The following is a 22697-nucleotide window of genomic DNA, read 5'->3' on the forward strand; positions in this document are numbered from 1 at the left end:
ATTCTAACTATAAATAGGCAAAAACAGCAACCACAGCTTGAGAAGGGTCTTAGTGCTAATTCCATTGGGTGTCTGGCTTATTCTACCATGCAAACCTAGACCAGTGGAAATGCTTGTCAATGGGGAGAATAATTACGAATGGAGCAGTAGAGGAGGGACATCATGAGTATCTGGCCTTGTGATTACATATAGCAGCCGGGGGCAGAAATCTGTCCCATTGATCCTCCTTTTGTAACTTTCCCCAGAAATTGTGATCAACCAGAATCCTAGAGAAACTGTGACTGGGTGTAGTGAACTCACTGTGACAGACAAGCTGATCTGAGCAGTGGAAGGTGTGGACTGTAATAAATGTTATTGATGGCCCACCCATCCTACCCCTTTTCCAGGTCAGTGCATCTATCTTCGAGCTGGTGCCAATGCGGCTGCATCCAATTTTGGAGAACAGTCTTGGGCCACTAGTTGCTGCATCATCCGGAAATAATACCCCACCACTTCAGTGGCCTACAGCCAATGGCTGACTGATATGAGGGTACAAAACACCTTCTCAAGGTATGTCAATGTTGAGGTACGATCAATCATGCTCAAGAGTTTCTGGTGGAATTTGGCTATGACTAGACTTCGGCTGAAACTATTTCTTCTGCTTAGTATCTTCCCCTGTACTTTTGTGCTTCACTCACGTCCTGATCACTTTCTCCTAAGAACACTCCTTCAGCAAATCACTTACATAAGAATCTTGTCTCAAGCTCTGCTGCTGGGGATCCTAAGACAGTTCCTTCTCCTCTATTTCCAAAAAGAAAATTCCTGGGAAAGAATTTTGATTTGCCTGATATGTAGTCAAGAATTAACCTTACCCAGCTCCCTGCTCCACGGGAAGCCTGCTTCTCCCTCTCCCACTCCCCCTGCTTGTGTTCCCTCTCTCGCTGTGTCTCTCTCTGTCAGGTAAATGAATAAAATCTTAAAAAGAAAAAAAAAAAAAAAGAATTAACCTTACCCAAAGAGAGGTCTGCCTTTGCCCCCAAACTACCAGGAGGTGATTTCTAGTCCCCTGGAATGTCCTGCTGGTAGAAGTATCTTTGCCTGGGGGCTTTGACCCATGCAGTATCAGTCTAAAAATGTGATTTATTATGGGGGTTTTGGGCCACTTGGTGTCAGTTTTACCTCCAGAGGGCCTGGAGTATAAAGATATCAGCCTAACCTCCAAGTGGGGCTGGGGACTAAAGGTCAGCCACACAGGTGGTATGTGATGGGGTCCCAATAAAAACTCTAAACACCAAAGATTGGGGCAAGCTTCCTTTGCTGGCCATGCATATCTTCACATGTTGTGGCTAGAAGAAGTTAACACTCTCCGTGACTCCATGTGAGGGGACAAGAAGCTCAGACCCCTCCCGGACTCGGCTCTATGCGTCTTTTCTCTTGGCCAGTTTTAACCCCCATAATAGCCCATAACTCTGTGGATACAGCAGGTTTTAGTGCATTCTGAGTCCTAGCAAAGTATCAAAACTGAGGGTGTTTTGGGGAACCCCCCCCAAATTTGTAGTTGACATCGTAAGTGAGGGAAGTCTTGTGTGGACACTGCTCCTTCTGACTGTATGGTTGGCTAAACTCTCACACCTGGCTTGGGTCTCATCCCCACCTCTGGAGTCATCATTAATGTCATGTATGTGGAGCACATTCCATTAGTACATTTGATTGGAGATGTGAGAGATGGGATCTGGTAGGGTGGACTGACAAAAAGAAGATATTTAATTGTCACCAGCATTTTCTAGGACCTCAAATCTGCCCTGCCTTGATGAAAGTCTGCTTCTCCATTCCAATTATTGTGAATGCTGCTGTTTTTCTTTTCTTCCCCTCCCTGCATCAGGGAGACATTCCCCTCCTATCCCTAAACTTGACCTTCATTCTCCCCTCAGATACTCAGTGTATGCTTTTATTTGACACATCTGATATTATTTTGCTTGGAAATCAGTGAAATCTTAGTATTGCAGCCTTCTTTATGTGATGCACATATTTACATACTACAACTATACTATTTTTATCCCTGGAAGTTGATTTTCTAATCAATACTAGATGTTAATTATAAATGTTCCTTTATAATGAAACAGATCTTTGTGAATAGATGTAGTATGGCATCCATAGCATCTTCTTTATAACTTTAAGAGTTTGTAGTAATTTTTGTTAAAATTTTTATTATCCTTGCTAACAATATTACCTAATTCCTTAGCTTTTCCTGTCATCAGGTATTAGTTGATATCAGTTGCTTGAGAGTAGCTGGGAGGAGGCTCCATAGTAACGTTTGAGTGTCACCCAAAGTCTTGAAGGAAATGTAAGCTGAATTTAAATACCAGCAGATTTTATTTTTTTTAAAGATTTTTTAAATTTATTTGACAAAAAGAGACACAGCAAGAGACGGAACACAAGAAGGAGGAGTGGGAGAGGGAGAAGCAGGGTTCCCGCCAAGCAGGGAGCCCAATGTGGGGCTCGATCGCAGGACCGTGGGATCATGACCTGAACCAAAGGCAGATGCTTAACAGCTGAGCCACCCAGGTGCCCCATACCAGCAGATTTTAAACATAAGTTCCATTTCACTTAGGATTAGCAAAGAAACTGGGGTAATGTATTTATCCGAAGAACAAGTGGGGGAGTAAAAAGGCAGGCACTAAGAAAACCAAGACAGAGATTGAGAAGAATAGACATTATACACATTTCCCTAATATCTGAATGAGAAAGGACCAGTTAGCATTAGAGTATCACAGTAGTAAAGCTTGTATTTTATTTTTATTTTGCTATATATGTACATGTATACTAAAGTAAGCTTAACTATATATCCAATTTTTTTTTTTTTGCTTAAGTTAACTGGCAATAAACAGTATATATTTTATTCCATAATATAAGCCTATTTCTTTTCAACTGTTTTACTGAACCAGACCCAGTTCAGCATGTTATAAGCTGAGTGGCTGGGGACAATTTATTGTACCTCTCTGACTCTTAGTTTCCCTATGTAAAATAGTGATAATAGTCTAACTACCTTGTAGGTTTTAGGTTGTTGAGAGCATTATAGAATGCTTGGCCCAACAGAGGTGCTCAGTAAATGTATCTATTACTATTAGCTTTCATAACATTTCGGGTTTAAAAAATTAACTACCAAGTATGCTGAAGCAGGAACCACTCTTGTGTCCTAACTGGATATAACAGTTAAGCAGCACCTTCTTTTGAATGTATCTAAGTACAAACCATTCCTTTTTGAGTATTCTATTCTTTCTTTATATCACAAATAATTTCTTGAGAACTGGGTTCTTACTGGTTTTTACTTTTGCTTGTCCTGTTCTTTTAAGGCATTGGTATTCTCAATCCGACATATAGCCTCACCACCTTCCTAACTCTTGCAACCATTGACTGCTTTTATCTTAGTACCTAAGAGGCAATATTTTATCAGATTCAGACCACAGCCAGGGGAGTGTGGGATTAGTCTTACTGTTTTGAACCTGGGTTTTGTGTGCCTAGGGAGAACCCTGGCTTCTCATATGCCCCCAAACCACAGCTTCTCCTCATCCCTCTGTGTTATTCCAGACCATATGACTGCATTTCTGCCTCAGTTAACTCTTCAGAATTCAAGATCCCCTTTGAAACAGGAACACTGAACCAAATCCATGTGGTTGGGATCCTAACAGCCTGTTCTTGAGGGGCTGAATCCTGTGCTCCATAAACCCAAGGCTTTGTTAGACTTCTGCTCCTGAAATCCCAAAACCACTGCCTCCCTGACTTCATTTTTTTCTACTTTCTATACCCTTACCCACTAGAATGGACCAAATTTCAATGCCAGTTGGGTCAGTGGTGAATTTGTCATTTGAACACTAGCTTGCTGCCCCATGACCCAACTCTATGACTGGCTCTGATTTTCCTCCTGTCCCATCCTGGATTCAGGCCCCAGTTCTACCTCAGGGTTAAGCTTATCCAAGGGTCAGCCCTGCTAAATGCACTCAGGTATTATCTTTTTAAAAGAATCACATAAATTGCATTCCATCTTATACCTTGCAGAACTATCTCTTCTCTACTGTATTACATGTGTGCTTCTTTTAAAATCTTTTAATTATCTAATTTTCTGACAGTCATTCTAGTTTGTTACTGAGTTTCATTTCATTTCTTTTTTTTTTTTAAAGATTTTATTTATTTATTCATGAGAGACAGAGAGAGAGGCAGAGGGAGAAGCAGGCTCCCAAGGAACAGGGAGCCTGATGCGGAACTCGATCCCAGGACACTGGGATCATGACCTGAGCTGAAGGCAGACGCTTAACCATCTGAGCCACCCAGGCGCCCTGTTACTGAGTTTCAAATTCCATTTTGTTTTAGAGCCCTAGGAAAATTGCACACATTGCTTTAATTAGTATCAATTTGGTTGTCAAATTTTCCAAGATGAAGCCATTGTGTTTCAGCATTATTTAAAGCTAGGGCATTAAAATCAGCTGGGGATTTTTCAAGAATCACTCATTATGACCCAATTTTAAAGTTATTTTAAATGTAACATTTAAAAGGGTTATTAACAAATCTGTATTCTATCTCTTTGGGATACAATATCACGAAGTTATATAAAAGGCTAATTGCTAGCCAAAGGTATCCCTTTTCACTGTGTAAAATATAATGTCAACTCAGTTGCCTATATCAGAAGAAGCAGAGGTTGAGTAATCCAAAAGTAATATATATTTGTCTTTTGGATGCTTTTGCCCTTAAATTTGACTATGGGTGAGTCCAATGTCTAGGGAATTCATGTCAAAATAATGAAGCTATATTATAAAGATCTCAAATCAGGAAGCTGATGAGCTCAATTATTCTCCCCTTTTTTCCCCCAGGTTGAAAGAAGCAAATAAAGCTGAGCTCCAGTTTTCTTTGGTAGATTAGAATATTGAACACAGATGTTAAATCACGGGTCTGGGAAGAATTCAGTAGCAGATTAGAAGATGCTGAAATAAGGACTTTTAGATCTCTATTGGGTTATGTGATTAGAGTTTAAAAAAAAAAGAAATGGGGGAAACAAAAAAAGGAAGATAGATTATCTTATAGAAAAAAAAAACATTTAGAGGAAACACTGCAGAAATTCTATAAAGAGAACAGAGAATGACATCTGGCCAAGTGTTATGCTGGCCTGAAATATACCTATCAAGTTCTGCATATTGCATGCCATAGGAATTGAAGGAAATGCAGTAATAGGCTAGTGAAGTAAAAACCAGTGTTTTTGAAAATTAGGGCATTCTGGGGTGCTTGGATTGTGCAGTCAGTTAAGTGTCCAACTCTTGGTTTCAGCTTGGGTTGTGATCTAGGGGTCATGGCTTGGGATTGTGAGGTTGAGACCTACATCAGGCTCAGCGCTGAGTGCAGAGTCTGCTTGGGATTCTCTCTCCCTCTCCCTCTGCCCCCCCCTTCAAATAAATAAATCTTTAAAAGAAAGAAGGAGGGCACCTGGGTGGCTCAGTCGTTAGGCGGCTGCCTTCGACTCAGGTCATGATCCCAGTGTCCTGGGATCATGCCCTGCATCGGGCTCCCTGCTTAGAGGGAAGCCTGCTTCTCCCTCTCCTATTCCCCCTGCTTGTGTTCCTTCTCTCGCTGTGTCTCTCTCTGTCAAATAAATAAATAAAATCTTTAAAAAAAATTTAAAAAATAAAAGAAAGAAGGAAAGGAAGGAAGGAAGAAAGAAAGAAAGAGAAAGAGAGAGAAAATGAGGACATTTCTTGTGCCGTGGTATGTAAGAAATGCATATGAACATGATATTTAAAAACATCATTTGAATCATTTTTTTTTTACCGTATGCATCTTTTATCTACTACCCAACAGCCACAAACTTGAAAATTGACACCTTGAATTTGAAAATATATAGAATTTGACAGTAATAGCAAATGTTTCTTCTAATGATAAGTACCTAACACTTTACCTAGCTAGCTTAGTTTTCCACAAAATTTCTAAACTGAAAGACAGCTTGCTTTGTTTATCTTCTCCAACTAGACTGTACATGCCTTAAGGCCAATTACTGTGTCATAGTTGTTTATATCCATCACAGGCTGTAAAGAAAATACTTTATACGAAATAGGTGCATATTTTTTTAATGAAGGCATGAATACAGAGTGTGCGAATATCTCTAGTTAGGTCTGGATGCCCCAGCTAACAAGAACATAGCAATCTTATCACTTCAGCCATTTTAATGCCTCATCAAATTACCTCTGCCATGTTGATTGTGTGATCTGCAAGGCACAATTAGAGCTATTGTAATTTATTTCATTTATATTCCATCTTGTTTATAGAAAAGGCACCAAAATCGCTCTGTTCACTGTACCACCCTGGGTTTTTTTATTATTATTATTTTTAATCCTAACCATTTTCTTTTCTTTTTTTTTTTTTTAAGATTTTTTTTATTTATTCATTTGAGAAAGAGAGAGAGAGCATGAGCAAGGGGGAGGGTCAGAGGGAGAAACAGACTCCCCGCTGAGCAGGGAGCCAGATTCGAGGCTTGATTCTGGGACCCTGGGATCATGACCTGAGCCGAAGGCAGACAGACCATTTTCAATGTGCTGTGCCACGTACGTCTAGTTTTTCTTTCATAGTGTCATGTTTTGGTAAAACTTTCTTTGCCTCTGTAAGTGTATTGATCTCGCTTAACTATGTCATACTATCTTTGTTGTAAAAATATGTCACAAGGCATAGCCCTTAATATTTCTAACTGTATTTTATTTTATTTTTTAAAGATTTTATTTATTTGAGAGAGAGCACAAGCAGGGGTAGGGGCAGAGGGAGAGGGAGAAGCAGGCTCCCCACTGAGCAGGGAGCCTGATGCGGGGCTCGATCCCAGGACCCTGAGATCATGACCAAAGGCAAATGCTTAAGTGACTGAGCCACCCAGGCATGCCTCTAACTATATTTTAACAAAGGGAATTGGTTTCCTGGCATGTAGCTAGCCAGGTCTTTAAAAGATGACTCTATCTTTTTTCCATTTCTTAACAATCATATAGATGACCATTCAGAGAAGCTAATATTTAGCTATAAAAGCTAACATTCATTCATGCTTACTATCTTCCTGGCACTATGCTTGGCTCTTTAACTGCTTTTGTCTTATTTATTTTTTTATTTAAAAATTTAACTATATGCACATATAATTTTGTATACATTTGTAGGTGTGCTGATCCCATACGTGGTGGGAAGAGTGTGAGGGTAGGGGAGCTTCCCCGTCAGCTGAAGGCAAGAGAGAGGAAGTTAGGAAACCACTTAAAGAGTGTAATGTGTGTCTCCCACAGTTTGGGGGACACAGAAGGCTGGTGTCAGAATTATCCCTGAAAAATCTAAGGGATGAGAGCTTAGAGGAAGTGGTCAATGGTTGTCGTTTGGGAAGTAGCTGCCCTTTTAGAGTGTGTCACAGTGCCAACAGCTGTGATGTTTCCCAAGGACCAGATCTAGGTGGATGACGTGGGGGGAAAGTCAGCCTGGCGTGGTCTTAGTTCCCATCGGAGGGGAAGCCTCAGGAGCAGAAGGCCAAAAGTGGATACCTCGGGGTATGGAAGAAATCACAAATGACTAGCTGGACTAGAGTTTGCGATACCCAGCAGCAGTAGTGGTAATGCTGGTGGCAGGGTTTGCAAAATCACCCCAACACCTTCTAGGAGAGGAAAAACCAGGTTTACGCATCTGCCAAGCCTAACAGGAGCCCGTAGCATCCAGCATCAGTTAAGTGAGAATTTTTCTACCTGCTTTCCTCTCCTTCCTCTCTGCGGTCCAGTTTTGGTGAGCTATAAAATGGTGGGAGGAGCCTCAGAGGGGTAACGGAAGGGAAGAGAAGTGATTCATACTCTCTTCCCTGACTTCTGGCTTCTCTGACTGCAGGCTGCTCTGGGTGCTGCAGATCTGAGCCAGATGTGGGGAGGAGAAGCCTAAAATATAAATGAAGTCCATAATTAAAAAAATATATATTTTATTTATTTATTTTGAGAGAGAGAGGGAGCATGGCGGGGAGGGGCAGAGGGAGAGGGAGAGAAAGTCTTAAGCAGACTCCCCGCTGAACACGGATCCCATCCCCAACCTGGGCTGGATCTCTCGACCCTGAGATCACGACCTGAGCTGAAACCAAGAGCTGGTGGCTTAACCAAGTGCACCACCCAGGTGCCCCTGAAGTCCATAATTTTGATTATTACATGGGAATGGAATTTTTTTTTGTTATTTTTTACATTGAGACATAATTGCCATAACATTGTGCTAGTTTCCGGTATACAACATAATGATTCAATATATGTATACATTGCAAAATGATCACCACAGTAAGTCTAGTTAACATCTATCACCACCATAGTTACAAACTTTTTTTCTTGTGGTGAGATCTACTTCTGTCAACAAAAGTTTATTGCTATCAACAAGGAAAATAATCTCTAAGCAGTACCAAGTGGCTTCCGTCATTTCCCTATTTTTCGTTCAAACTCAACATCTGCCATGAAAGAAAAGTCACTTTTTGTCCTTTCCTTCTTTCCTTAATAGAAATGTACTTGGATAAGTTAGAAATCTAAATTGTATACTAGCTTTTAAATAATTTATTATCCTGTTTCTATTACATGAAATTAGGCAGAAAATGTAGATTTGTAGTTTATTTTTATTTAAAGATCATAAACCATTTTATTTTTTTGTTGTACTTCTCTATTCTTCCAAACTATCTACATGGGGCCCATATTAAATCATCAGAAAAATAAGGTACTATAATTTTTTTACCCTGCCTCTTCCTCAAGCTATATCATCTATTCTTTCTTTTGCTGCTAGACTTGGAAAAGGAGCCCACACCCATTACTTTCACTTTTTCACTGCCCACTCACCGTAATCCTTCCAATTCTAGTTCACCTCTCTAATGAAACTGCTCTTCAAAGGCCACTGTTTTCTAGTCTTAAGCTCAAAGGCTCTTTCTTAGGCTTTATCTTTATGGATCACATTTGTGACAGTGCTTAATACACAGTGCTTAGTAAACAACCAGTTCTGAATGTATTTTAGTTCTATTCCCACAAGGATTTGTTCAATGGTACTGATTAAATTAATAAATACATAGTATTCTTTATCTGCATAAAAGATTGCATCAAATGAAAACTTAAGCAGTCCAGTTGTATCTGGTTTACCTACTGCTAATACAACACAATGAATTACCAAAGTCTTTTTCAGTCATACCCAGGGTAGGGAACCAAATATTTTAGAAATTCAACTCTCCTTTGTTGTTGTTCATTGCCATGCTTAGTAATATAATTATTTATCTAAAATATAAGATAAATAAGTTCTGGGGATGTAATGTACATCTTGGTGACTATTTAACAATATGATATTGTACTTTTGAAAGTTTCCAAGAGAGCTGATCTTAAAATTTCTCATCACAAGAAAAAAGGTTGTAACTATGTGAGGTGATAGATGTTAACTAAACTTAACTGTGGTGATCATTTCACAATATATACATATATCAGATCTTTATGTTGTACACCTAAAAGGAATAGTTATATGTCAATTACACCTCAATGAAACCGGAGAAGATATCGTTTCCTGGCAGGAAAATGACTAGATCAGCTTGAGAATAAGCAGTGGGATCCCTGTCCTTGCTCTATGAGAAATTAAGCTAGCAGCCAAATGAAACTTAGAGTGGGGAATATAAGAAGCTGTTCATTGAATTAAGTTGTCTCCAGATCACAAGCCACTGGTCTCTTGTCTCAGTTTTTATTCTCTATCCTTCCCCCAAGTTTATTGTCTGGAATGGCCTCTGGTGAGAGAATCTGCATCTATTCCCTAATTTTGAATGCCCCATTCTTTACCAGCTCTTCCCCCCAACCCAACAACCTGGATCGCTGCTTCCAATTTCCTTCACTGGCAGCCCTTGGGCACTCCTACCTGATGCTGCAAGAGGAAGTAAAAGTTGTTAAACCCTGAGTAGGAAATAGCCTCAGCTCTGTTATCTGAATTTAGGCTTATGGGAATGAAACCAATCAATATTTATTAAATGCCTACTTTGTGCCAGACATTTGAAAAATAACAGCTTTATTGAGATACGTCACATGCCATAAAATTCACACTTTTCATTTCATTTTATTTTATTTATTTGGGTTTTTACTATTTCTTTATGACAAATATTCCACATCCGTGATCCTCTCCAGTCAGAAGTTCTTTGAAATGATGCTGTTGGCCTTGGCTAGTAAGAGGATGGAGTTGTCTGATTCTCCCATCCTGGTAATGGCCCCACAGATATCTTAGGTTTTAAACTGGCTGTTGAACCTGTCTGTCACCTTGTCAACCTCGCCACCTTCATCTGAATGGACACGTGGTCCCGGGCGCCAATGTTGCAGTAGCTGGCTGAACATTTCTGCTGCAGGTATAGGTCCACAAACTCGCCAACATTGTTCTGCATGTGGAGAGCGCGTCAGCTGCCACCGCAAATTCACCCTTTTAAAGTGTACAATTTGGTAGGGTTTAGTATATTCCTAGAGTTGTACGATCATCACCATGATCTAATTTTAGCATATTTCATCACCCCAAAAAGAGACCTCATACTCATTAGCATACACTTACCATTCTCCCTTCCCTGGAAACCACTCCTCCATTTTCTGTTTATATGAATTTGCCTATTCTGGACATATATAGCCTTTTGTGTCTGGCTTCTTTAACTTAGCCTGATATTTCTAATGTTCATCTGTGTTGTGTGTATCAGTAATTCATTTCTTTTTATAGCATAGTAATATTCCATTGTGTGGATATATCACATTTGTATATGGATTCATTAGTTAATGGACAATTGGGTTGTTTCCATTTTTTAGCTATTATGATTACTGCTACTCTGAACATTTGTGGACAGATTTTTCTGGGGACATAAGTTTTCACTTCTCTTCAGTGTATATCTAGGAATGAAAATACTGATTGGTATAGTAACTATATTTAACTTTTGAGGAATTGCCAAACTGTTTTCTAAAGTGGTTACACCATTTTATATTTTAACAGCACGGTATGAGCCTTCCAATTTCCTCATATCCTTGCCAATAGTTGTTATTGTCCATCTTTTTTATTATAGCCTTCCTAGTGAGTGTGAAATGGTATTTTGTGGTTTTGGTTTGCCTCTGCTGATGACGAATGATGTTAAACATCAACATGTGCTTGTTGACCATTTGTTTGTCTTTGTCGGAGAAATGTCCATTCAAGGCCTTTGCCCATTCCTTAATTGTGTTGTCTTTTTGTTGTTGAGTTATAAATGTTCTTTATATATTTTAGATACTAAGCCTTTATCAGATATGTGATTTGTAAATCACATATTTGTAAATACTTTCTCCCATTCTTTAGGTTGTGTTCCCACTTTCTTGATGGTGTTATTTGAAGCACAAAAGTTTTTCATTTTGATGTCTAGTTTATCTATTTGTTCTTTTCTTGCTTGTGCTTTTGGTATCATATCTGAGAAACCATTGCCTAATCCAAGGTCGTGAAGATTTACTTCTATGCTTTTTTCCTAATAGTTTTATAGTTTTAGTTCTTATATTTAGGTCTGTGATCCATTTTGAATTAATTTTTATATATTTTGTGAGGGAGGGGTCTAACTTTATTCTTGATCATGGATATCCATTGGTCCCAGCATCATTTCTTAAAATGATGATCCTTTCCCATTGAATTATATTGGACCCTTGTTGAAAATCAATTGACCATAAATAGAGGTGTTTTGTAACTATATATTGATCTGTGTGCCTATCTTTATACCACAAATACATTGTCTTCATTTGTGTAGCTGTGTAATAAGTTCTGAAAATGGAAAGTGTGAATCCTTCAACTTTGTGCTTTTTTTTCAAGATTATTTTGGCTACTTGGGATTCCTTGTATTTCCATATGAATTTTAAGATCAGTTTGTCAATTTCTGTAAAAAAAAACAAAACTAGCTGGGACTTTGATAGTGACTGTTGAATCTGTAGATCACTCTGGGGAAGAATATTGCCATCTTGATAATATTAAGTCTTCCAATTCATTAATGTGAGATGTCTCTCCATTTATTTAGATCTTATTTAATTTCTTTCAATAATGCTTTATAATTTCCATTGTACAAGTCTTGCTCTTTTGTTAAATTTATTCCTAAGTATTAAATCCCTTTTAATGCTATTGTAAATGGAATTGTTTTCTTAATTTCCATTTCAGATTGTTCATTGCTAGTATATAGAAATATAATTGATTTTTCTATATTGATCTTGTGGTCTGCAAATTTGCTGAATTCTTTTCTTAGTTCTAATAGCACATTGTGTGAATTCCTTAGCATTTTCTATGTACAAGATTGTGTACAAATATACAAGCTTTATATTTTCCAAATTTCCTTCTGCTATTGATTTCTAATTTTATTCCATTGTTGTTGGAGAACACACTTTGTATGATTCCGATCCTTTTAAATTTAAGGTTTGTTTTATGGCCTAACATAAAATCTTTCCTTGAGAATGTTTCCTGTGCACTTTAGAAGAATGTGTATTCTCCTTTTTTTTCCCTTATAGTTAACGTCAGTGTGTGTGTGTGTCTTATAGAAGAAAGATAAGGGCAGATACAAAGCTCTTGGTTCTTAGCAATAAGAATTCAGATTGCAAGCAACATATCCAAGTATTTAAATAATCACTAGTTTGTGTAAGAACAGAAAACTGCTACAGTCCAGCCAAAGTCAGTAAAAAGAAGAATTCTATACTAACTCATGAAGACAAAGGTTATAGATGTGAAGGAGGAACAGTGGTTTTATTTGGATCTGGATGTTGTATGGCATGGCACATACCAAAAATTGCTTTTCTGGAGTGAAATACATGAGATTTATTTCTAGAGTGAAATATACTGGATTTTGAACCTCCAGAAACATCGTCTAAGATGATATTAGAGGTATGAGTAAAGGGGTTAATATTCTTCAGATCCATCACAACTGTCAGAATGAAAACAACTTGCATATGATTAAATAATAATGCTTACAAGTGGCCATTGCTTCGCTAAGATTGAGGATGATATGAAAGCCTCATAATTTTGTCTGATTGGGGAACTCATTTTCTTTTTCTTTTTCTTTTTTTAAGATTTTATTTATTTATTTGGGAGAGAGAGAGTGAGAGAGCATGAGAGGGGGGAGGGTCAGAGGGAGAAGAAGACTCCCCACTGAGCAAGGAGCCCGATGCGGGACTTGATCCTGGGACTCCAGGATCATGACCTGAGCTGAAGGCAGTTGCTTAACTGACTGAGCCACCCAGGTTCCCCGGGGTACCCATTTTCAATTCTGACTGTAACCAGGAAGTGATACTTTTGACCCAGGGGAATGCTGTCTATAACATGTGTATAACTAGGGTAGGGTTGCCTGATATAATACTATAACCCTCCAACCTCACATGCTCCTCTTCCTGCCACATACCATGTTCTGGTACTCTCAGTAGGTGATGTGACCCACTTCTGAATACCAGAACCTTCTCATGTTTCAGAAAGCAGGCCAGAAGGACAGGAATTCTGCAAGAAGAACTTCTGTGCCAAGGAGAGGGGAGAGGGCAAGAAAGCCAGGACTCCTGCCACTGAGAAATGGAAATTGGCTTAGTTTTTCATTTGTTTCTGCATGGGGGGAAAGATGATATAGAAGAGCCAACTAAGACAAGCCTTGTAAGTATAAAAAGAGAGAATTCATGCTGCATGTGTGTGTGTGTGACCTTACTAGCATCATACCATCATATGATGAGCACTATGGCAGGTGGTCCTAAAAGACTCCTAGAATTTGGCCAATCAGTCTTTTCATGGAATAGGGAGACTAGTGAAGCATGGCTTTCCTGAGAGGCCTTCTCCCCAGCTGCTCAATCAATGTTTTATCTTTTATATACTTTTTGCCTTAGATATTATCTTGAATGAACATAAAGTGCCTCTCCTCCCCAGGAGTTTGTTGTATAAATTTGGGAATGGTAAACATAGATGCCTTCCTAGAAATACAAAGCCATACAATCACACAGCTGGAAGAAACCTCTGATAACTTCTAATGAAAGCCAATGGTCTCATCATCAGGTCTAGAGATAAGGAGCCTCAGGCCCAGAGAAGTTACATTATTTCCACAAGGGCATCCAGATACTTAATGGTGGGAACAAGGGTGCAGTTTACTGTAGCAGATGTAGAGCTGCCTACCATTCAGTATTTTATTACAAGTAAGAACTGTATAAACCAGTCACACCCTAGCTCAGCTGGCTCATAAATACAATACCAAAAAGGAATAAACTACACTAAAAGTCAAAAGGAACAAAAGTGTCCTCAAATGGCATTGCAGAACCAGTCTATTTTCATGACATAGCTCTCTCATCTTTATCTGAATTGGTATTTAACTTGCAAAACTGTCTCTATGTTATCCTAGGAAGTGTGAAATTCCCAAGGGCTTGTGTAATGTGCAACATGCCTAGACAGAAGTAAGCTATGGGTGCCTGGGTGGCTCAGTTGGTTAAGCATCTGACTCTTGATTTCAGCTCAGCTCATTATCTCAGGGTTGTGGGGTCAAGCCCCATGTCGAGCTCTACGCTGGGTGTGGAGCCTGCTTGGGATTCTCTCTCTCTCCCTCTGCCCTGCCCCCTTAAAAAAAAAGAAAAAGAAAAAGAAAGAAAAAAAGAAAAAAAAAGAAAGAAGCTATTTTAAGAGAGGATTTTGTTAACAATGCTGTTTATCTGTTTCTTTCTTCCAATCTGGATATTGGAATCATTATTGTAAAACCCAGGTCGGGCCACCTAGCCCAGTGAAGGCTAGTTAACTCGGGATTTTATGAAACTAGTGGTAAATGTGTTGAAAATGACTAAATAGTATGACACTGGAATGAGAACCAGCTTCCTTTTAATATATTTTAAAATACATACCAGAACTGAAAATACCATAAAGCAATGGTTAACTTTTTGGAACTTTTTGAGAAGCTGATGAAAATTATTGGCAGGTCTTCCAGAAAATGTTATATATACAAGAAATTTTAGTTATCGTTCACAGAAGCGACATAGACCCCAAAGTCTATCAATGAACCCAAGATAAGGACCTTGCCATATAATTACTTCTGATACAATCTTTCAGGGCCTCCTCCAGCCATGTTGGTTAAGGTCCAATCTGCAGAGCTTCTTGCATCTCCTTCCTGCATGACCACATTCTTTTTTTGTGATGTCACTCTCTAGTTCCAGGGGCCTTCATATTTCTCATGACTCTCTATATTTGTAAAAACTCAAACTTCCTCTTAAGAACTACCATTATGGGTATGTTGCTTCTGCTCTGAGAAGTATTACAAAATTCTGCCAATTTTACTTGTCAATACTGAGAGTGATTTTGGTTCTTTCTTTGACTCTGTACCCTTCTCTTTGTCTGTCTAATTTCTAATGGCTCCATATTCCCTCCTGATGGGGAGAAGGGGAGTTATATGTTGTGTATGTAATGCTGTATGTAATTAAGGTACTCATGTAATTTATAAGCAAAATTGGTATACTTGGAGAGGAAAAAAAGTGCTATCAATAACCCCCTGGGGCGCCTGGGTGGCTCAGTTGGTTAAGCGGCTGCCTTCAGCTCAGGTCATGATCCAGGAGTCCCGGGATCGAGTCCCGCATCGGGCTCCCTGCTCAGCGGGGAGTCTGCTTCTTCCTCTGACTCTCCCCCCTCTCATGCTCTCTATCATTATCTCTCTCAATAAATAAATAAAAATCTTTAAATAAAAAAAAAAATAAAAAATAAAAAAAATAAAAATAAAAATAAAATAACCCCCTGGACTCCCAGCACTATCCTGGCAAACCAGGCCATCTGGTGCCGCTAGTCTGAAACTGAAGTGCTGCTTGGTTTTCCACTGCTCTTGCTTGGGCATAGATCTCCTTCAAGGATCTTGTGAGGAATGGCTGGAACTAGAAAGCAAAGAAGGCTCCAAGGTGAAATTAGAGCTAGAACCCAGTGTAGTCCTTCTAATATACGCAGGACAAAGATTTGTGACTTTGTGACTCATCAGTGGTTATTGAAGCTACTTTGCCATTAGCCTGCCTGATATGTTAACCCTTGGTGTTCATGCTACAGGTGCAGCAGGCACAGGAACTAACCTGTGAATTTTTGTTGTTGTTCCTATTTCTTATTTCCTATTCCTGGGAAATTCAGTTCTACTATGTAATTCATGGGCCAGAGATCTCAAGAGATGTGAATGATTAGTGGATATGACATGGTCAAACAAGAATACACCAGGGCTGCAGTAACCAGGCTCTACATTGGACATTAGCACTTAAACCATCCAAAACACACATAGGGCAAACCAGAGAGCTGACAGCAGAGCACAGAGCACTCAAGAAGCAACTACTGCTTGAGCCAGGGAGCATAGACTCGGTGCAGGACTCAGATGGAAAGAGACTGGGAGCAGGGGCGCCTGGGTGGCTCAATTGGTTAAGTGACTGCCTTCGGCTCAGGTCATAATCCCGGGGTCCTGGGATCAAGTCCCGCATAGGGTTCCCCCTGCTCTGCAGGGAGTCTGCATCTCCCTCTGCTTCTGCCGGCCACTCCCCCTGCTTGTGCTTTCTCTCTCTCTCTTTCTCTCTCTCTCTCTGTCAAATAAATAAATAAAATCTTTTAAAAAAAGAGAGAGGCAGGGAGCTGAAGAAAATGTTTGTAGACATCATCAGAGAGTCACCTTCAGCAATTCAGTGACAATGATTCTATGCTTAAAAGAAAGTTTGGGCATTTGTAAATTCAAGGAGAAAAATACTGTAACCAGTATTAAGAACATTACATGAAGAAGTAACTGTATGAGGGGCAAGACCAGATAGATGAAGGGAATGGCAGAATCCTGACAAAATAGGAGAGGAGGAATCTGGGCTAAGCCAGACGAGGACGGAAATGATTCTTCTAACCACCCCAGCTAAGATAGTGCCCTGAGAATCTATATCACATTTCCACAAAAACTCGTGTATAATTTATTAAGTATATCCATAGTTAAGTTAACACTCTTTCAGTCATGCTCAACCAATAATTTTGATAGCAAGTACGGATTTGAATAATGCCTGGAGATCATCAGGACTAGCTGGACCGTGAATAATGGTTAAACTCAGAATTCTCAGAGCCTAAAAACTATAGGGATAGAAAACAGCTAAGTGATTGCAGGGGTTGGGGGAGGGTGGTAGAAGAGGTTGACTACTATGCAGTCATGCATAATTTGGGGAGTGATAGAACTGCTTTATATCTTGATTGTTGGGGTGGATATGAACTCTAGGCATAGTAGGTGGATATGTAACTCTAGGCATAGCAAAATTCAAAGAAGAGTACATCACAAAGAATGAATTATACTGTATGTAGATTTTAAAATATATAAGAGATTTAAAAATAAAGGAATCCAGGACTTTGTAGGTAAAACCAGATAAACAGCCTCCCCTCCAGTACCCTCCTTGCCATTCTAAATTGTTGCTTTAACAAGTTTGTATCTTCCTGATGGATACAAAGATATATTTGTCTTTCCATATGCTGACCTGTTGTAGGCCCAATGACACAGTAGGAACAGAACATGGAATAGTTAGATGGAACATGTAACTTGAAGCATCAAAAATTCCCTTGGGCGCCTGGGTGGCTCAGTTGGTTAAGCGACTGCCTTCAGCTCAGGTCATGATCCTGGAGTCCCGGGATCGAGTCCCGCATCGGGCTCCCTGCTTGGCAGGGAGTCTGCTTCTCCCTCTGACCCTCCTCCCTCTCATGCTCTCTGTCTCTCATTCTCTCTGTCTCAAATAAATAAATAAAATCTTAAAAAAAAAAATTCCCTTACAGAGCCTCTTAGTACTGATATTTCTCGATGTTTGAACTAATGGCATGAGAGGACAGGTATGGAAGTAGAGGAAGGTGACATATGAACAAAGTCCTGAAAGACGTGTGGAAGTGAACCATGTCGAACTCTAAGGAAGGGTGCTCCAGTCAGAGGGAGCAGTAGGTGCAAAAGCAGTGGGCACATGCTTTAGGTTTGAAAATTGACAGGAACACCAGTGTGGACAGAGAGGAGTGGGGAGCATCCAGATTGTGTGAGTCTGATAGGCGTTAAAACGAAGTGGTTTTAGTTTAAGTATGGCTCGAAGCCGTTGAGACTAAGTAGGGGAATTATCTGGTCTGATGTGTATTTTTAAAAGATGACTGTGGGGGCGCCTGGGTGGCTCAGTTGGTTAAGAAACTGCCTTCGGCTCAGGTCATGATCCTGGAGTCCCGGGATCGAGTCCCGCATCGGCTCCCTGCTCGGCAGGGAGTCTGCTTCTCCCTCTGACCCTCCCCTTCTCATGCTCTCTCTCTCTCATTCTCTCTCTCAAATAAATAAATAAAATCTAAAAAAAAAAAAAAAAGATGACTGTGGTTGCTATATGAAGAATAGACATTTGGGGGTAAGTATGGAAGCAAAAAAGCCATTGCAACTGCATAGAAAAAGCTTAGGAATGTTTTAGTATGGAAGGAGTAGATGAGAGGGAAAGCTTTGCCCTTTTGCCTGGCCAGAACCCCATCTCTGGCTCATCATTGCAATGATACACTTGATATTATCTTAGGATTCCTTATTCTCCTGGGCCTTAAATAGACATTGTAGTACATACAGAAATGCTTCTAGACAACTTGAAAGCTAGCTGAAGTTGGACCCTAGGAATTTTTTGTGACTTCAAAGCACATAATTATATGATTTTCTCTAGCATGGTTCAGAAGCTCAGGTGTATGAATGAAGAAGGGAGATGATTTAATTAATCAAGAGCCAAAGTTTTGCCAGATATGTGTAAGACATAAACAAAGGGGCCAAAATAATATTACCATAATTTACACTAAACTATTAATATCTTAGTCCAGTACATAATCCTATTACAAAAGAATACCACATGATAAAGGAGGAGGATGTGAAGAATGATAAGAGGACAGTAATAAAAATGGTAAAGAAAAATGGGATGAGGGATGATAAAGAGAGGATGGAGAGAAGGAGTACATGAAGAATGTCAGAGTACTATCTAACAAAAATAATGAATGGTGCAACTTCAGGTGTTTTAGGAGAGTAGTCCTTCCTAGTAGTCCTCACATTATATTGTTACACATCTATAATTTACCTTAGAATAGTTCATTATGGACAGTATGATTTTTAATTTTAATTTACGCCCCAGGCAAGCTAATTAACATTGAGTTGGGTATATGCACATCAATAGTGTACACAAAAAACAAATACCAAACAAACAAAGCAAACTCACATTTCACAGGTGGCATTCCTAGTATCTTTAATCAGCGCAGAGGGTTTGTTAGCGTATGCATGTTAGAGATTATTTTTCATTGGTAAAATAAGTAGAATTCAAGACATGTGGATTGGCTAGGAATACTGTACTAGCCCTTCCACAGTTACAGGGACAGGATATAAAAATCTGGTGAACCCATTAGTCTCCACCCTTTGGAATGGTACTCTATGCTTAGAATTCCCATTCGTTCTGTATACAAGCCACTTAAGGATTTTGTGGCTTGGCTTTGACTAGATTAGCTCAGTCATGTTGATTTGCCTTGAGCAAATCTTTCCTGCAAGTTACTTGCTCGAGTGCTTAAAAGGACAGAAAGCTGGGGCTTTAGAAAGCTTACACTGCAGGTTGTGTGAATATTTTTACTCCTGCTTGCTAATAAAAACATCTAAGTGTGGCAGAATTTGACCTAGAACCTAACTACAATATAAAAACCATGATAAATTGTAGAGGAAGAGACTGATAACCCCCACCAACCTCTAACCATCAGAAGCTTGCAGTAGAGCCTAAAATCAGGAATAATCATACTGGCTTAAGTCATTTTGGAAATACACCAGGTAAAACAGCTTATTTTATAAGGTCTTTGGTTCTTTGGTAGAAGAGTATGTGATCTCTCCTTCTAACAAAATGCTAATCCTGAAAGGAAACTTAAAATCATGTGGTCGGCTTCCTCATGTTACACATGGAGAAATTAAGACTCAGAAAGATTGTTACATTCTCAAGGTTAATGCTTAAAGCTAGTTAGTGGTGAAGACAGAACTATGTTTTGGGTCTTCTGACCCAGAAGTCTCATTGCCACATTAGTAGAGTCATATATTCCAAACCAAAACACATGAGGTATGTGATCTAGAAGTTTGATATGACTTATGGGGATGATGGGACAGAAGACTTGGGATTCCAAAGGTTTTAGCGAAACACCCTCATTGCTTTTAGCTATCCTACCTCTCCCTTCTTAAGTATTTTCCCACTTCTATGATTCTGTATTTTCTTTTTTTTTTTTTTTAAGATTTTATTTATTTATTTGACAGAGAGAGAGAGACAGCGAGAGAGGGAACACAAGCAGGGGGAGTGGAGGAGGGAGAAGCAGGCTTCCTGCCGAGCAGGGAGCCCGATATGGGGCTCGATCCCAGGACCCTGGGATCATGACCTGAGCCAAAGGCAGACACTTAACGACTGAGCCACCCAGGCACCCCTGATTCTGTATTTTCTAATCTCCTTTAACCATACTAGGAAGTTACTCACTAGCAAAATTGGGGGATCCAACAGTATTACACATTGGCTTTCTTCCCATGTCTGCACTCTCTCAAAATATAGGTCACGGAAGAACTATTTCCTTTTGTTTTAAGGATGCATAATGTATTTTCCTATTTGACCAAACTGACCACTATTGATATCTCTGGTTTACATGTAAGATATTTCAAATATTGGAAAAATATATAAAGCAAGACCATTTCATGGTCTGACTACAGCCAGTGTTAATAATGGCAGCTTTTTTTTTTATTATGTTATGTTAATCACCATACATTACATCATTAGTTTTTGATGTAGTGTTCCATGATTCATTGTTTGCGTATAACACCCAGTGCTCCATGCAGTACTTGCCCTCTTTAATACCCATCACCAGGCTAACCCATCCCCCCGCCCCCTCCCCTCTAGTTTGTTTCTCAGAGTCCACAGTCTCTCATGGTTCATCTTCCCCTCCGATTTCCGCCCCCTTCATTTTTCCCTTCCTGCTATCTTCTTCTTCTTCTTCTTCTTCTTTTTAACATATAATGTATTATTTGTTTCAGAGGTACACATCTGTGATTCAACAGTCTTACACAATTCACAGCGCTCACCATAGCACATACCCTCCCCAATGAATAATGGCAGTTTTTAAATCAACATTTTTTGGACCCAAATTTAGTGATTTATCTAGAGCCCTAAACTTTCTCCACCTCTGTGTTTTGTGAATGTGCACTGCTCATTGGTACAGGTACCACCATGATCCCTTCACTCATGTCTGAAGGTCTAGGAATGAACATAGAGTCCCAAATAATCCAACACACCAGGAATCATTACTGAGAAACTATATATGGTTCCCTGATAGCCACATAATTTGATGAATTATATTTAAAAAATAGAGACTCTCCAAGGTAAAAGGGGTGTTAAAAATCCTTGAAGCCAGGGGCCCCTGGGTGGCTCAGTCAGTTAAGCGACTGCCTTCAGCTCAGGTCATGATCTCAGGGTCCTGGGATCGAGTCCCGTATCGGGCTCCCTGCTCAGCGGGAAGCCTGCTTCTCCCTCTGCCTGCCACTTCCCCTGCTTGTGCTCTCTCTCTCTCTCTGTCAAATAAATAAATATTAAAAAAAAAAAAATCCTTGAAGCCAAATGTCCCTGTCAAGGGGTCATCCAGCCTCTGCTTATGCAATGTCACTTGTCACTGATAAAATGCTCTTTTCCCAGAGAACATTTATTCCAATTTTGGGTAACTTTAACTGCTAGAAAGTTCTTTTTGAAAGAAATCCTTCTCCTTGTGATTCCACCCACTAGCCTCTTTTTCTATGGCTTCTTTGGTGTTGTGATGAATACATGAATTTTTTCTTTTACTTATTAGCCCTTTTGATATTTCTTTTTTTAAAAAAAAAAAAAGTCTTTTTTTTTTTTCTAAAGATTTTATTTATTTATTTGAGAGAGAGAGAATGAGGGAGCACATGAGAGGGGGGAGGGTCAGAGGGAGAAGCAGACCCCTAGCTGAGCAGGGAGCCCGACGTGGGACTCAATCCCGGGACTCCAGGATCATGACCTGAGCCGAAGGCAGTCGCCAAACCAACTGAGCCACCCAGGCGCCCAGCCCTTTTGATATTTCAAGGTAGTTTCCATGCTCCCCAATCACAGCATTAAAACATTAGACATCTGATTTATAAAACATCTGATGTTGGGGCACCTGGGTGGCTCAGTCGGTTAAGCATCCTATCCTTAAGGTCATGATCTTAGGGTTGTGAGATGGAGCCCCAAGCCCTGGGTTGGCTCCATATTCAGCAGGGAGTCTGTTTAGGATTCTCTCCCTATCCCTCCCCGCCCCCAACTCTGCCACTCTCCCCACTCAGTTTCTCTCTCTAAAATAAATAAATACAATATTTAAAAAACAAAACAAAAAAACAAAAAAAAATCTGATGTTAAATGTTTTTTAAGCTTTTATTAACTTATTATATAAGTAATCAGTTTTAAATAGAACTATTTGAAAATTACAAATATCGCAGTTTGAGTGTGCCCAGAAACAGAAAAAGATTTGAATGCAAGCAGATTATTTGGGAAATGCAGAATATCTTAGGGTAACGGGGAAGTAATACAAGGAAGAGAATCTGTCCAAAGAAGGGTGTGTTTTAAGCCAGCTATCACAGTAGGAAACTAGAGAGAAATTTCATGGAGAACCCCCGGAAAACGCTGCAAAATAAATGCCTCAAAATTATGCTGTCTCAGGGGTGAAGTACTACC

The 22697-nt window shown here is 39.6% G+C and overlaps 1 protein-coding gene and 1 pseudogene across 2 annotated transcripts in view; one reads left to right on the plus strand and one right to left on the minus strand.

Annotated features, from left to right (window-relative positions):
* Positions 1-363: 363 nt before the first annotated feature.
* TEX9 (testis expressed 9) overlaps positions 364-22697 on the plus strand; it is a 159685-nt gene continuing 137351 nt past the window's right edge. For both annotated transcript variants that reach the window (XM_034994737.1, XM_034994738.1), the window contains exon 1: positions 364-549. In XM_034994737.1, the coding sequence (XP_034850628.1) occupies positions 524-549 (26 nt within the window). In that variant the 5' untranslated portion in view covers positions 364-523. The remainder of the gene's footprint in view (positions 550-22697) is intronic.
* LOC118003652 lies at positions 10143-10393 on the minus strand (annotated as a pseudogene).

The sequence above is a fragment of the Mirounga leonina genome, unplaced genomic scaffold (genome assembly GCF_011800145.1).
Source record: "Mirounga leonina isolate KUSES-001 unplaced genomic scaffold, KU_Mleo_1.0 Mir_91, whole genome shotgun sequence".
NCBI classification, from domain to species: Eukaryota; Metazoa; Chordata; class Mammalia; order Carnivora; family Phocidae; genus Mirounga; species Mirounga leonina.